The sequence below is a fragment of the Cottoperca gobio genome, chromosome 3, assembly GCF_900634415.1.
Source record: "Cottoperca gobio chromosome 3, fCotGob3.1, whole genome shotgun sequence".
NCBI lineage: Eukaryota > Metazoa > Chordata > Actinopteri > Perciformes > Bovichtidae > Cottoperca > Cottoperca gobio.
The window spans coordinates 16,256,483-16,274,085 of record NC_041357.1 but is presented as its reverse complement, the minus strand read 5'-3'; the positions used below and the strand labels follow the sequence as shown (position 1 = coordinate 16,274,085).

The 17,603-nt window shown below is 38.6% G+C and overlaps 1 protein-coding gene across 1 annotated transcript in view; it reads right to left on the bottom strand.

Moving 5' to 3' along the window:
• The window catches only part of gpc5a (glypican 5a), a 110,831-nt gene that overhangs the window by 26,161 nt on the left and 67,067 nt on the right, over positions 1 to 17,603 (bottom strand). Inside the window, exon 8 of the mRNA XM_029454366.1 lies at positions 16,067 to 16,229. Coding sequence (XP_029310226.1) covers positions 16,067 to 16,229 — 163 coding nt within the window. The remainder of the gene's footprint in view (positions 1 to 16,066; positions 16,230 to 17,603) is intronic.

The following is a 17,603-nucleotide window of genomic DNA, read 5'->3' as shown; positions in this document are numbered from 1 at the left end:
ATCATGTGTCGTAACTTCACTCAAACTGAACATCAAATTGTAACCAATTTTTCCGAAATTTGGCCAAATATTAAATGTAGTCTGGAGTCATTGGGATTAAGTCGGCTTTCTGTACATAACGGGTAAGGATATTTTACCTCTTGCTTCTATTCGGCAATACATTTTGACACTTAGCATAGGTTTCTTTAATTTTTCTCACTCTTACTACAGGCTATTATTCTGTTTTCAGAGTACTGGTTTAATTTGAAAGCATGTCTAAACAAGATACATCTATATTTCAGCTTGGCAAATTGTAACAAGAGTGAAAGTGAAGCCTTGTGTATATAATGGATGGCAGTCATAAATCATAAATTAGTTGGACAATGTAAAATGATAGTGATAAGGTGTGTATTCTGAAATATCTAATGCTTAATATTCATTCATCGCTGTTTATGACAGTTGATGCGAAGCCGGCACTAGAGCAGTTTTGGAGAATGTAGTCAAAATAAATCTAAAATAAAAAGTGAAGAATTGTATTAATAGATAGAAAAAAATAGATACATGCTTCTTCCATTTACCATTACTTCTGTTATAATTCTAATAATTTTGTTTTCCTAAACTAATCTTGCTCAGCTGTCCCTATTTATACTCTTTGCCCATGGATTGTGTGTGTGCATTGCGTGTTAAGTGATTGTGATTGAAGAGAAGTGAGAGTGTTCCTCACAGTGTTGTGACATGCAATCACTCTGACGTGGAAAAGGAGTCATTGTGGGTCTTGAGGAGGCAAACACAGGGAAAAATTTGACTCCCACGGGGGGATCACAGATCACAGATCACTGACACATATCAGATCTTTATCTGACTGATATGATCATGTGGTTGCAATACTGTTGACACTGGTACATGTTATGTTCCAGATGGTTATCCCTGTTAGATATCTTGATGGCAGCCTCTGCAGCTCAAAAAGATGCATTCTGTTAATTCAGATAATATTATTTGTCTTGTTTCTGAGGTTTATAGTTTTGAGGGAGTTTTTGCCCAAATTGCGCCAAAGGAGAAAAAATCATTTCACATTATATCAACATTTGCTTACATAAATAGTCTCTAAATGTCAAATTATGTTGTTGACACGGTTTGATTAAACAGAAGAATCGAAAGTACATCATGGTTCCAAATCTAGTAGCTGCCTCCCTCCTGAGATGTTTGTGCTCCACAGCATCTCTAGAGTTTAAAGTGATTGAAATAGTAAAGACGAATATGCAGTCAGTAGCAATTTTGTGTGGGCAAACATGTAGTCAGAGAGAGGTCAAAGGAAATTACCAAGTGTCATTCAGGCTAACAGGAAATGCCACAAACGCATGAATAAAAGTGCGGCGAGAAGCAGGAGGACGTTTCAGGGCCTCATCTCGTTGAACCTTGAATATGTGTGGGTTGCAGCACCAAAAGGACCCTTCAAGGTTTCACTGCTGTCAGCCAATAAGAAGGAAATGAGGCCACAGAGGGCCCATGTTCACCAAACTTATAGATAATTGAATAGCGGAAATTATTTGCCATGTTCAAAACCCTAGATTTCTGTTGCAAAATGTGGATGTAAGGGGAGAATTATGTTGTAAAACGTATACAAGTCTTGCCTGTGTCGAAGGACCAAACTAGTGATGGTGGTGTAATTCTGTGAGTATAGTTTCTTGGCACACATTAGGCCCCTTAATGCCAACTGTGCATCATTGAAATGCTACGCCACTCTCAGCTGCTGACCAGGAGCATCCCTTCGTGGCCACGGTCTACACTTTTTCAAAAGGATACTTCCAGCTGGATAACGGACCGTGTTACAAAGCACTCTTTATTTCTAGAAGCTTCCAAGAAAGGTCAGTCAGTCATAGTCAGTCTACTCTACTGGGCTTCACAGTCACGAGAGTTGCACCCAACAGAGCACCTTTGAGACGAGTTGCAAAGGGAGGTTTGCTGCATGAATGCAGTGAAAGAAAATCCTAATAAAACAACTTGTGCTCGGAGAGTGCATTTCTTCATAAATAGCCGATAGAATAAGAAGGTAGAATAAACGGCAAAGTGATGCTCTAACATGCAGTATGCTTAATGCTCTCTTTTCTTGAAATAAATAAAACATAAAAAATCAAATTGGCATCTATATAGTACGAGGAGTATTGTATGTAGCTTCACAGATTGTCACAGGACATGTTTTAGATAGAAAGATATGCTGCAGCTAATATTTATTTTCATTACAGGTTAATACTGATATTTCTTTTTTTAAGTCATGTTAAGTCCAAACTCCAAAGACATTAAATTTACAATTATGACAAAGAAAAGCAGCATGAACTTCACATTTCAGAAGTTTGAACCGGTTAATTTTTGGCATTTTTGTTTTAAAAATAAGGAAAAAGGCAAAAGAAAAAGAAAATCAATATGGTCACTATAACTCAAAGAAGAGTTCCCCGGTGAGCAGGTTATAAACTGAGTAGAAAAGAGTTTTATAAACCATCCTGAATGACACAAAAGCCGTTTCTCTCTCTAGTGCACTGATGCAGACCTGGGACATGGCAATCACAAGCAGATTATGATGAAAGATTCTGCATGCATTTATTAGAAGTCAGACATGGGTCCGCTGAGAAAATATGTTTTTAATGATAACGTAACTGCTGCTGCGCAATAAATCACAACCACACTTTAACCTCAAAGTGTAACATCATCAAACCTGTTCTCTTCATTCGTGACCATGACAAACACCAAGCTGCTGCAGCAATGTTTCCTGTCTGGATATCAGCATTTTCCATTATTTCTCATCCATTATCACTGAAGGTCAACACAGAACATCAGCCTGAGTAGATTCAGACAACTTGTTCCTGTTGGGCGACTCGGATTTTCACCGGTTCACCTGACGTGTTACTGTCAGCGAGTGTGTGTGTGAAAGAGATTGCGTGTCCATGCATGCTTGTGTATAACGGTGGTTGTGAGTGTGCATACTATTGCGAAAAAGGGTAAACTGAGGGCTTTTGAAGCAGACATACAGTAGATGGCTTTTTTATGCCTGACAGGGCAGCCAGACAGAGAGGAGGGATGATAGGAGAGCCGTGCGTGGGTCTGCCAGGGTAGCTGATGCACATCTAAGGATGACCTTGGAGGTCTGAGAATGGAGAAGGAGCCAAAACTGCCTGTCATATGTCACTATGATGTCAAGTGATGTGGGACTGCAAAGTCTACTTTAATTTCTCCACAGGCTGCAATATACAACTCTCTAAGAAAAAGTGGCTGATTACAGCGGTAACCAAATGCAAATGCTTTTTTTTCTTTCAAACATTTGGTTCAGACTGAAATATCTAATAACTATTGGATTGCTATGAAATTTTATTCAGACATTTATGGTCCCCAGAGGATAAATACTTCTGACCTTTTTGAGGTTGCCATTTTATATTAAACTAAGATGGTGAACATGGTAAGGATTAAACATCAGCATGTCAGCATCGACATTGTGAGCATGTTAGCATTGCTGGCATTAGCATTTAGCTCAAAGCACCACTGTGCTCAAGTACAACATCACACAGCTGTTAGCATGGCTGTCCACTCTTATAGTCTCTTCACTCACCTGGTGTGATTAAGGGACAACCTAGTGAGAAACTTACTTACTTACTTAAATTATTACCTAATGAAGAATCTAAATATGTAAAAATGGAGAACTAAGTCATCCATGGTGGAAGTAAGATACACAACTGCAACCATCTGAACATCAGAGTTGGGCTCATAATTACATGGTCTCATAAAATAAGACTTTCATTAGATTTTTCATTACAGTAAATCATTATAGGAAAGCTATTGTAGCATGGAAAGATCACATCTAAGCTTGCAGCAGAGAAACTGTGTCGAGTCAGTATAGTAGCCTTGAAAGCATCTACTTGGTTGCACACAGACAGCGAGCAAGAACCAGAGAGACAACGAGTAGACAGGCAGTGGGAAGAGGCTCAGAGTCGATCAGAGAATAAGTTGTCTTAATGAAAAGTCCAGCTTCTGTGCTTATTGATAGAGCAGACTTTTGGTAGATGGGCTGTGTGTCTGACACCGAGCTGATTATTAAAGCAGTTCACACAATGATGTGTGCTTGCCCTTTTCATGGTTCATTAACACGATGAGATGTCTTTCCACATGCAAGCCCCAGCTCATTAAGCCAGCCATTAAATCATGCAGGGTATGAGAAAATGATTGAAAAACAGGAATGTGCCGTTGAAGATAATGACAACTTACTGTGGTTAAAAAGCTTTGCTTAAAAAAACACAAACACCTGGAGGCGAAATGATAAAGAAAATGCAAGGGTTTCTATTATCTTACATTAAAAATGTCATTATGTTTACTGTGGCAAATCAGAAAGCGATTGCATTTCATTTTCATCCAAGCATGGCTTGAGTTAGAGCAGGCAATGAGGTTCAAAGTACATAAACTTGGTGTATTTCATCTAAAACAGGATCCAATCTCAGCTGTGACCATATGTTAATACAGCAGATATTAATCTCTATGCTTTCATCTGCCCTGCTTTGTGGCTTATTTATGAGAAAGGGGAGACATTTTCTTATTCGTAAACAGGAAGTGGTGAATTATTTTCTTCCTTTGTACTTGAACAAGGACATAAAACAAAGAGAAAGGTATCTGGAAATTAGAAGATAGTCTTGTCATACAGTAAGTCTGATCTACGATCTATGCTATTGCTGATTGATTGGTGAAAAGAAATACATCTCCTCAGCGCATCAATATCATTTATTACAAATGGTTTGAATCTAGATCCAGACAGTCCAGGAGTCTTATGGCCTATGCCTACTACATATCAATGCATTGTCAAACTGTTATCTGATATCTGTGACGAATCAGAGGTTTTAAATGTTATATCATGTCAGAGAGAACAGCTTCACAGACAGTATTACTTACATTCACTCCCTAATTTTAGTTTTATAAAAAAACTACTATTTTGATGAGTCACTCACATCTATCATTTCCAATAGTTGAATGAAGTCGGAGAAAGGTGCATGATTATCCATATGAGTTAGATAAGCCCACAGCAAACGGGGGAGGCATTCATGATGAGTCACAAGAGACTGATTACATAAACTAATCCCACAGTGAAGCTAAAACCTCGAACAATCTGTGGATGTGTGGGAGGCAGTGGGGTTAATATGTTGTTTAAGGTAGTTTAGTAATCTAGGGCATATCAAGGTAACCTTAATTCAACTGAGAAAGCAATATTAACATAGAGCATGTAACACATGAAAACAAACTTAGGCCTCGAGTTACCAAAGAAACATAAACCAGGCTCATACTCCGGCCCATTCGTAGCTTTGAGGAACAAATTAAGTCTCAAGATCTTTCCCTCAAAAACATCTGTAACTCTGCCAATTTGAGAGTACATTAGCCGACTTTTGTTACTTTGCATTTCCACATATATAGTTGTTAGCTGCTGAATCCTGCAGGGCTGAATTTATGTTAAGATATTTTCTTTTTTTTCTTGAGTATCTACCAGCACTGTCTACCCCTGAGACTGCAGGTTTTAGAGCAACCAATCTTGGATTCATTTCAGAGCATTCCTCCACTAGTTAGGCAGAAGAAGTTACACATAACAGCCAATGGGGTTATTAGAAATAGTGTGAATGTTTGGCCAATAACTCCTGAACTGTGAGGTCTAAAACTGTGAGGTCTAAAACAAGCTGTGGTATAAAAATATAATAATTCCTAAACATTAGGTGACACAGGAATGTCCATCACTGTGGTGCATGATCATGTTCAGGCCAAATGAGGCCAGTGCAACTTTTTCTTCTTCTATTTCAAAAATAACAGACCCATTTCAATTAGACCAACCGCTTTGCATTGAGCCTAGAGGAGTGTTACCAGGACCAGGAACCATTTGAAGAACAGCTCAGTAACTTTGAACCATGCGGAACTACGGAGTACATTTTGTTCCTGGAGGTAAATTTTTTACAGACAACAATAATCTCTACAAAACATAGAGGAAATACATAAAGTGTAGAAATATTGTATATAATGTTGTTCTTATAAGAGCTTTCAAATCAGGCAGCGAGACCAATTAAATTACTTTTAAGTCTTTTTGAAGGCTTATTGTTTATTTAATAGCGTTAAAGAAGTTAAGCTTTGTTGTCAGTTTCCCGACAAGTTTTCTTAGTTAGAGTTACCTTAGAGTTCTTAAAGTAACAGTGATGAATACAATAACCAACATGATATATTTTTCATATTCTAAATGGAAAAACTAATTTTTACCTTCACAAGTGAAAATATAATTAAAATACTCTTTACAATTGATGAATTAAGACTTTGCTCCATAAGCTCTTGAACCCCCCTAACGGCAGATGGTTTCCTTTTCTGACAATCTCTAGCAGCCACCTCATCTGTCTGCTGATGACAGGAGCCATTTTACTAATGTACTCTTGAATGCTTCGTGTTTCATAGAGTGTCCTTGACGCTCACCTCCACCGTCTCCAGCTGCAGTAGAAGGGTAATGGACTTTGGGTGAAATCCTCTGTACAGTGTTTGAATGTTCTGTTTCTTGATATCAACAGCTTTAGTTTTAGCTCGTACAACGCCAGCTGAATATCTGACCAACAGTATTGCATACTGTGTGTATTGAGGTGTTACTTATGTACTTTGGATGTCACTGCCTTTCTTGGTTACTGCAGGTCCTGTTTCCAGTCTAATATGTGGCCTTTTGATAGTTTGACCACTTAACTTCCAATTATCCTCCCTCCATTTGCATCCACCCAGCTAAATTTCTTTCACTCCAAATGGCTTCCCAGTGTCATTGCTGTAGATCTTCTTGTCATTGAGCTTGATGGCTTGCATGTAGACGAGGTGACTGATGGTCGCCCCCCTCATGAACCTTTATTCACTATTCATGGTGATATGACTGAAAGGTTTAAAATCTATGCTGAACAGCAGCAGGGACGACACATTAGGTTGGTATGGAGCATCAAACGTTAGGCACTTGTGTGATCGAGCAGCTTTTAGTGGTTTTCTCCACTGCATTGAGCCTCAGCTTTATGGTTGTTCATCCAGTCTATAGCTGAGTAGTATGGTTGAAACCAACATCAGGACAATAAGAGTATTTTTGGAGGATGCAGTTTGTGGTGGTGCTGAACTGTATTGCATCAGGCAGCGACGTGTGTCTCATATTTAGCCAACCATCATTGATAGAATAGAAACAGCTAAAGTTCACCTCTATAAGAACATTTCAACAAATACTTCATGACTGTAGGATTTATGTCAGGACTGTTGTATTGGACATCGGTTTCAGCTAGGTGTAGTATTAGTAATAATCAACTAACATATTGTTCAGCTCTTATTCCAGTGGTGGAAAGTAACTAAGTATATTTACTCCAGTGAAATACTTAAGTACAAATCTGAGGTACCATACTTGAGTATTTCCTTGTCATGCTACAATTCAGAGGGAAATATTGAACTCTTTTACTCCACATATATCAACATTTAGCTCACTAGTTGCTTTGGTGATTAGGAATTTGCCTTCAAAACATACAATTAGAAAATGATGATGCATTTTTATTGATTAAACTACCCAACAGTTTGTTAAGGCCACACATATCCGTATGACAGAAACGTATGCCGGCGCATACGAAATATCAGCAATAGGTTGATATAAATTAAGGGTAAGTTGTGATCGTTTGAAGGACGCAGACGACACGCCGAACACGCCAGACATACGGCCCTGTCACACAGTTCCGTATGGCAGAAACATGCCGGCGTATATGAAAAGAAGCTCAAAATTTGTCAGAGTCCAAATATGTCCAACTTTTCCACAGCGGTGTTGTAGCTGACGTATACATAACGAATTATTATACACATGTCAAACATTGATAGCGTATCACTTACTTATTTAAAACGTATCAGAGCGTCTGGCCAACGGAGCTGGAAAAGTGCCATCTGGTTCACGTCATGCTGATGCTGGAGAACGGCTAGAATGCTGAACGCTAGCTGTACTGTAGAAACACGTTTAATAAGTTACTCCGTCGTCAGGCATCATCTTAACATAGGGTAGGAATAGGTTATCCACTCGTTAGCAATACATTGGCTGTAGGATTCACCGTCAGCCGACGTAGCCTATATCTAACATACCTCTAACGTAGTCACGTACGTATTTACGTAGGTAAGTATTCACGTACGTATTTACGTAGGTAAATATTCACGTACTATATTTACGTAGGTAAGTATTCACGTACTGTATTTACGTAGGTAAATATTCACGTACGTATTACGTAATCACGTATGTCTAATGTCACGTAACGTCTGCATATCTTATGAAGCACACGTCGGGTACGTCCGGTAATTTTTAAAACATCAGCGTTCAACAACGCACCCCAGCGTAACACAGTGAGCTCTTAACGAATACTACTTATACCTTACCTTAAATCAACTTAAACCAGTGTGTTGCCGATATTTTGTATACGCCATATTTTTGTATACGTTATGCATTTGTTGGGTATTCGTCTGATACATTTTGTATTAGTAAGTGATGCGCTATCCAGTGCCGGAATACGTTTCTGTCATACGGATATGTGTGACAGGGCCTTTAGGTAAGTTCCACCTCCACCAACCACAGCACTCATAGTGGCCCTTTATATTTGAAACTTTATGTACATTTCGTTAATGATACTTTAACTTTATTATTATTTTCAGTGCAAGACCTTTACATGTTATGGTGTTTTCACAGTGCAGTGCTGCTACTTTCACTAAAAGGTACAGTATATGATCCGAATACTTCTTGCACCACTGTCAAATACAGACTCGTTTGGGTTTGTCTGTTTCAATTTGCAGTTGTAGAGTGACAGCTCTGTCTTCAGTAGCTGGTGCTTTGTGCCTCTGCTGTAGTTTCCAATCCCCCGCTGAGCTATGCTTGTGTATTGACACACATGTCCCTTCAGCTTTAACACTGTGATGTCTGACAGGAGTTTCCATGTTTGACAGTAGTTGGATGGTGCTATTCCCTTGTGGGTACCTTTCATGATCAGTATTGTCCTGCCTCGTGTTCGACAGTGGGAGTCTGCTGTTAGTAAGTGGTTCATTTATACTGCTTGGTGTTAATGCAGCACTATTAGTTCCTCCAACCAGTAGGTGTGAATCATTTCAGGACTCATTTGCTTTTATAATCCTGACTAGTTTCTGCTCTTGCAATGGTCTGGTTTTGGGTCACTGAGCATTGGTGTTAATTGATTATCCTTTCACCCAAACATGTATTGACGCAGATCTACTGTTCCAGTCCCAAATCTAAACCCTGTTTCAGGTGTTTAAGATTATATTATTCCACAAAGGCTACAGCAGCACGTTAAACTACAGCAGCTACTCACTGTCAATGAGACGGACATTCAACACAACCTGACCTACAGCATACAGTCAGAGCAAACAAACAGCATTTCCTTCCTCCAGTGTTATATCATTACCACTATGACCACAGTTAGGGCTCTTCATTTTTAATTTTCAATGAAAATAATATATATTTTTTAGGAAATCTAGATTTTAGTTGTTGGTGAATGAAAGTGTTCACCACAGTTCATGTTGAGCAACTCAGAACATGGCTCAATGAATACAAAGTGAGGTGCAAAAATAGAGTTTGTGCATTAAATGGTGTATTTGTGTTCTTATTTTTAATAAGCTTATAATAATTAACTCTAGCTACAGTTACAGCTACAAATTGAAGAAACAACGTCATTCAGATAACATTTTTGCTATTTAGTTAGAGCCACATATTTGACTAATTGTGCATGTATTTCATTGTTAAATACTCATCATTTACTTAGCGACTGACATACGGCATTTGACCATGAAACTGCCCCATTTGTATTTAACCAGTTGTGCCTTATGTTACTTTTATGACTGTAATGGTGCTTCCCCTCCTTTATACAAAGATAAATAATTAATTGATCACAAAAAAAACTGCACTATTTGGAAAAGTATAATGGTACAATCTTCCAGAGACATGAAGGTATTTGACAATTCACTTAGCTATTAATTAGTAACTTAAGTGAAATAATCAGATATTATAGAGGTCCACCCAGTCAAGCTCACTGGTCAAAAGCTTATGAGACCCTGTAAATGATTTTGATCCCATTATTACTTGCACATAGGAGGGTAGGAGTCACAGCAGGTGACCTAATTTAATCTCACACTGTAATGAGGATAAAGATCTATCTAGCAAGCACAGCACAGTATTACAAGGCTTGTTAGGGAAACTCCAAATGTCTCCCAGGGACAGGTCTATTACTGTATGTCCACAGTAGCCTTGATGTAATTCCCTGTCTCTCAGATCTCTCATTGAGAGCTAGAACATATACAACACCGTCAATTATGACAGAAAATTGCTTTTTACTAAATATGTGCCCCCGTTGAATGTAGTAATGAAAAGAAATCACTTGATAATGGAGAAGTTCTACATGCAACAGCTACATTCAGTCATGTATCACCAGCCTGCGAGATAGAAGCTCAAACAACATGCAATAGTCTCCTGCTGAGACACTATTAATTAATAAGAGTCATGGTAAAGCAGCCTCTCCCCTTCCCCTCATTGTGCTTGCTTGCTAGAAATCGATCGGTGTCTCCACTGCTGCCTCTGTGTCTGACAGATGTCTTTTTGCAGTACAACGTTCATGCTGCAAGCAGTCGCAGTGTCTGCAGCTGAATCACACCAGGACAGATAAAAAGGCATAGAGCTGCCTGTTGGGGTTGGATCATGAAACAGCCTCTTAGTTGTTCTCCACTGCAGGACATCAAAGATTTAGTATTGAATAAAGGGAAGTTGATGAAAAACTGTATTTTTCTTCCAGCATGTAGCCAGGTACTGTAGGTAAGTTTGCTCTTCTTTTGGACATGCTAGGGGCACGGCTCTATGGATGGCAAAGTCAGTTGATCCGCTACTTCTATCCCAGCAACCTTCAGAATATATATCAAATCTAATCTTTTTGAATCCTCTCAGTCTGCTTTCATGGCCTGCCACTCTACACAAACTGTGCTTACTACAGTCATAAAGGATCTTGTAATATTGATTCAGACTTCACGTCTGTACTTCTCGCCCACTGTGGGTTTATTTCATTCTCCTTTCTGTGTGAATGATTTGCTTCAGTTTCACTTCTTGCATTTTTGTGTAGTCCGTCCTCCAGTCTGTTTCCAGGTTACATGGTGGAAAGGAGGTTGTGTGGCTCAGGCTCTAGCTGTTTGGCAACACCTGGATGCTGCTTGACATCCTCCTGCATCCATCTTTTTCATATATGTTCACATTCCATGCATCATCTTTGTCATATGGATCGTCTGAATTGCAATTTTATTATGTTGGTTATTCTGTAAACATTACATCTATTGCACGTCTGTCCGTCCTGGGAGAGGGATCCCTCCTCAGTTGCTCTTCTTGAGGTTTCTTCCATTTTCCCCGTTAAAGTTTCTTTTTTTCGGAGAGTTTTACCTAATCCGAATAACTCTGATTATCTCCTGACTTTACATCTAGTGGCACCAGCTGATCACAATTTGCAATTGTCCTGTGAAATGTCACAGGCACAAATTTGGAGCAGATGTTTGTAGTTCCACAGAATATCTTTGGTGAATCCTCTGACTTTTCCTCTAGTGCCACCAGCAGGTTCACATGTGTGGCTTTGAAGGAAATTTCTCAACAACTATTTGATGGACTGCCATGAAATTTGGTACCAATATTCATGTTCCCTTCGGGATGAATTATAGTTACATTGGTTACCCTCTGACTTTTCCTCTGGCGCCATCATCAGGTCAAAACTTCAGTCAAATTCTTTGGTTTATGACCAAATATCTGCAAAACTAATGACATTTACATCAATCTTAGCTGTGCCTTGTGTTTAGTGGTAAACAGCTAATGTTCACATTCCAACACTAAGATGGTGGACATGGCAAACATTACACCAGCTTAAAATGGCTGTAGACTTTGTTTGTTATTATTGCATAACTGTGTAGTGATTAATAAGCCACCATGGATACAATGGCAATCCTGGATTTATTATATTCATATCTGAGCTAGGCAAGCTTTTTATGTAATTAAACCAGGTGTATAATTATCTCATCAGGCTCAATCATAAAGCAGGGCTGCAGCAGATAATTGTCTCATTCCCACTGCTTGAGGCCTTTCTGCTTCACCTTATTTACTAAAAGTTCTGGATATAAAAGCTAAAATTTCTCTTCTGTTATTTGAAAGTGTAAAGGTGTCTAATTATAATAACATCTGAAATTGTGTGTTACACTTTCACAAAGCACACCAATACAGCTCCACAGACATGGCATAGATTAAAGCCTTTCCTAATAAGTATTCCAATTATGTCTTTTATAATTGGTAATTATGATCCTGGTTATGATGCTTTACATGCACTGTAATAGGCTGTAATACACAACAGTGTGATATTACAATAGTTTTGACATTGAGGTGCTAGTTCTCATTTGTGTTAAATTTCCATTGCATTTAATTAAGGAGGAACGTGTGTGTTTGTTGAAGGGAGAACATGCATGAAAGCTTCTGGACACATGCTCTCTCTCTCTCTCTCTCTCTCTCTCTCTGGTATGTCTTGGAATCTGGAATTTTCTTAAGTCTCTGTGTTACCTTCTCAGATAATTCTCTTTCAGTTTACACAAAAACAGATAAGATTCTTTCAAAAACAACGACTTGGTCAGGTATCTCAGTGATCCGGAGCACAACGCAGTAAACCCTACCCCGCTGCACTCAGTGAACATTCAAAACTCCTTGGAATATTTCTAAAGGATGAACTGCTCACATTGTTGCTTCTTGTCACATACATAGCACTCTCACACAACAGTAATTCTGTTTCATGAGGATAATCCCTTAAATCAGGCTTGTATTGTCAGCATTGAGCTTTTCCCATTTTATTTCCTTATCATCCTGATCTATCGTCAGCATGTTCTGCTGATAAACAACAAAGACACAAAGGAGAGGGATTATGGATAATTGTGGAGAAAGAAATCAAGTTAAATTTGACAAGGTGTTTAAGAATCTGGCACTGATTTGGCAATATCACTGTACTCAATTTACTTTGATAGACTGACATGCGCGTCATAAAATGGCATCTGGAAATATATCGTGTAGTCTTGTAACTTCTGTGTAGTTCCAAATCTCAGACTTGTTGACTTTGACATCACATCACATAATTTGCGATAGAAATCTCTAACTCTCCCAGTGATTTCCAACACTTCTGACTTGTGAATGACAGGAAAGTTATTTTAAGTTGTGTTTGTTGATCGTGCGCTTGGTGAGATGGAAGCTCGTTAGTTCTTAGCTCACCTTCATGGATGTTTTATTCCTGGTTCTGTGTTTGCATTTGTTTATTAGTAGGTTGGTAGTTGTATTTATTATTGTATTTCTGTCTCTACAGACTTCTTTTTTGAGGTTTTGCACACAGAAACACTGAAATAAAAAACTCACAATGTTCATAAATAGTGTATTACCACCACTGTGATTTAACCTCATGGTAGCCAATGTATCAACTGTGTTTCTGCAGTAAGATGCAACAACTTTTCAGAACTCTCAACTGTGTTTCCAGCAACAAATAAGTTAATTAAATTTCCCATGCAGTGAGAACAATGTCAATGTGTTAATGTGCTCTTGCACTACTTGCTTGTCTGATCTAAACAAGTGTGAAGGATCACAGAGCATCCCGGACACAGCAAACCCTTTGCTGCACTATGAGCTATGTGCTGTCATTTCAAATCAATGTATGAAATATTAGCATATGATCACAAGGCAACTCCTACTGATTAACTTACTTAATGCTTTATTTAAAAGTACCTCTCCCTTCATTCATTAGCTTTTTTAAAATTATTATTGAACTTTGTGTATGAAGTGAACCAAACAAATTGCAAACAGTATCTACCGGTATTTCATACCGAATCAATGTGATTTGTCATTCTTGATTGGTTTCTCAAGAGGGTTGGTCTTATCTAATATAAGCCTGTCAGAGGTCAGACTGCAGCGTAGATAGACATTCACGCAACGTATTGGCAGGCAACATCATTTGCATGTGCCTTCCAAAAACCGTTACAAAGCACTGTTGAAAAACAAAAGTGTTTTATGATGAGACAACATTATGGTTAATCCGACGTCAACAAGCATGAAGAAGACTGGCAGCTTATTTTCACCTAAGGGGGAAGTTATCATCGCTCCTTACTTGCAGCTGAGCTTAGTCCTCCCTATTTGGGCTTCACAAGGTCAGAAGCCAAATATCCAACATTCAAATAATAATCCATTCCTCGCTAGTTGGCCGACTGGCTATTATAGAATTGTTTTAACTCTGTAAAATATATTTATGCTGACTTCGAATCAGCCACATTAGCAGACTGGGTCTTGGCAAGTGTTTATTCGTGACTAACAGTCTGTTAACACCTGTGTCATAAACCAGTTAGTATCTGAAGATGCTACACGTCTATGTTGGTTACAAACAATGATGATGGAGAATGATTCAGTGGACAGTGGGTTGCTTGTTTATCTGTGACCTTATTCACTCCTCCAGGTTGAAGAGGTGTTTAGGATTAAACCTCTTGGAATATACTTTCTATTTGAATTGAGCCTGCAGATAAACACAAATAACATTAGGTGTACTGATTTTATTTGTTTTCAAAAGGGTAATGCCCAATTAAGCCTGGAGTTTAACAGCAGAACTATCCTTTGGTATGATTTGATAGCATATTTGTATTCATATAATATAATGGATAGTACTTACATCATGTATTTGCCGTACTTACAAGCTGCTTTATATTGTGCAAGACTCTTTTTCAGTAAGAAAGAGCAATACAACATTGTGTTTTTAGTGCTGCTGTATCCTTCGCAAATGTGATTATTTTTATATTTAATTCCACTACAACAATAAAACCCAAAAGGAAAATACCTACAACACCTAAAAAAAAATTCAACTATTTTGACGCAATAAACGAAAAAAAAAAAAGAAGAAGAAAAAAAGCTGTAGAAACCTGCAGGGACTGACCTGAGGTCATGTTCAGGTGGGGAATCCTCGGTATTTGTGTGAGGGTCGGGCAGCAGGGGACGGAGGCTCGACAGAGGTCATGACAGGCAGTGGGTCATAAATATGGGAGACAGGCTGATCTGGCCTATGACAAGGAAAGGGTGGCTCTACTGTAATGGGTGATAAATGTCAGAGCCTCCCCACAGCCTCAGATGAGCGATGGTTAAGCAGCTTCTCTGGGCCTGAGCTGCTAAAGCCTCCAGACAGACTGACAAGCAGTAAAGGAAACATTTACACAGATAGAATGGCTTGTTTGGATGACCCCCTCTTCCTCGCTGTCGCCATAGGCAAAACGAGAGAGGTGATTAATCAGGTTGTTAGCATGTTTGATGGAGAGTAGAGGAGAGAGGAAGAGGGGGAATCCATGTGCTGAGAGGAGAGTGTGACAGGTAACAAAATGAAGAGGAGAGCTCAGCCGCTGTGATTCATCAGGGGTTACTGATCCTCTGAGGAGCAATCATTTTTAAAGTAACGGGCCTTGATTGCAATAATGTCCCCATAGAAACTATTACATTTAATGACTATTATTATGGCTGTCATAAAATGGAGACTGGATCAAGTCTTAATAAAATATATTATTATGTAATTGCAACTTTGAATGTCCTCACTGATCAAAAACTAGTTTTAATTTTTTTCATTCTGCAACTTTAAAAAAGGGCAGCGAGTGAAAGCCATAATTTAATGCAAGCAATGAAAATTAAAAAGCATGGGAACATAGAGTGTGTATTACTTGTTACATTTTATTTATGTGTGAATGATTATTCTCCTCATGTTTTTGATTATATGTTTTATGAATGAAGAAATACAATAATAACTAAATGCAATCATGCAACCAAACCACAGACTGTATTAAATATCCAAGCTGAAATTATTCCAAAACAATCCTGTAGAAAATAAATGTGAATATATCCCCACTCAAATGTTATGATATTCTTGCTATTTAACCTTCGGGCAAAATATAACCGCTGGGTAACAATTTCTTCACATGGTAATTAACTAGTTAATTGTTCAAAAAATACAAAGATGAGACTTACATTTAGAGACTCTGGAGACTTTCCTCTTAACCTCGTCACCACCTGAACCCCCACAGCCGTCTTCATCATCACAGTCGCCGCTGTAACGCCCCTCTGTGTCTCCACTTCCTGTTTCAATCTGGTCCAGTGACCCCAATTTAGGAATAGACTTCCCTTGCAACAGCTAGTTTTGAAAAAAGACAGAGAAAAATACAAAATATTTTGTTCAAATATCCACATGTTGCAACAAAAGTAAACTAGTTTAAAATAGCTTTACAAGTTGCTGTGTTTCCTGCTGAAAAAAGTATATTATATGTATACCACATTCAATATTCACAGTAGTGAGCAAGGTCCTCTCATGGAAAGGACAGTTTCAGAATATGCATTCAGAAAATGAAGAGAAAGCGGGGAGAAAATGCAAAAAAGCTCCTTATGCTGCTAATGAGCCACAGTCCTCTAAGTAATAGAAAACTATGAACCTGCTTAATGACTGCATTGCAAATTGCATGTTTTTATAAAGATTCTGCCACATTTTTAATCCTGTATCCCTAATATTAAACATAAATTAATAATTAAATACCCTTTTTTGTTTGTTCATTTTTACAAAAACTAAAATAATAAGCACTTATCTTGATCGCCACCACCTACAAACTTAGTCTATAGGATGTGTTAAATGACGCTCACCCTTTTGGGCCGCAGTGGCCTGCAGGGCAGCTAAAGCTTCGGCTGTATTGATGTGCAGCAGAATCTCAATCAAAGACTTTGTGAACTCGATACCAGGGGAAATGCATACGCTAATTGCCTCATTTAATTGCATGGTGCGTCATTGGAAACAGGAGAGAATGCTTTGTGTTGATCAGAAAGGTAATGTCTATGCTAATTAGTTACTGTTGTGGTTTACTGCAGGGGAGCAAAAGTGTCAGGGTTGCTGCCTGGCTGAGCGGGGACATATCTGCGCTGGTAATTAACCTGTCTGGAGTTTCAGCTCCTCAATGGCAACAGGCTAGAAGATGGAGAGTATTGACAGTTTGAGCAATCAAAGTGCTCCTTCCATGTGTGTAATTGGCAGGATGACCACACCTTTAATACATTATGTGGAATAATGAGTTTCTATGATGCTTGAGATTGGCCTGGTCTGGAAGTTTGAATGAATTTGAACTGAGCGTTGCTCGAGGGCTCAGTATGTGGAGTTCAAAGGGTGTTGACTCTGATCCCTGTTTACGAAAGAAACAGCATCTTGCATTAATTAGGACGACACATTTGAGACAATAGGCTTTAAGAGTCACCGATTTATAAGGAGTTAAAAGGTTAAGATGTATAAATGAGTCTGTGTATAAATGTAGCCTATATGTGTGAGTGGGAGGGGGAAGTGCTAATCTCTTTCACACATAGATTCGCAATCACTAAATCACATGACCTTAGGTCAAGTCTCAAGTCCCAACTTTAGTTAGTTTATCGCTAGAAAATACGATGCAGAGAATAACGAGTGAGTTGACTCAGTCCTACTGATTTGAAACTTGATCATGTGAAACATTTTCCTACTTATTGACTTGACCAA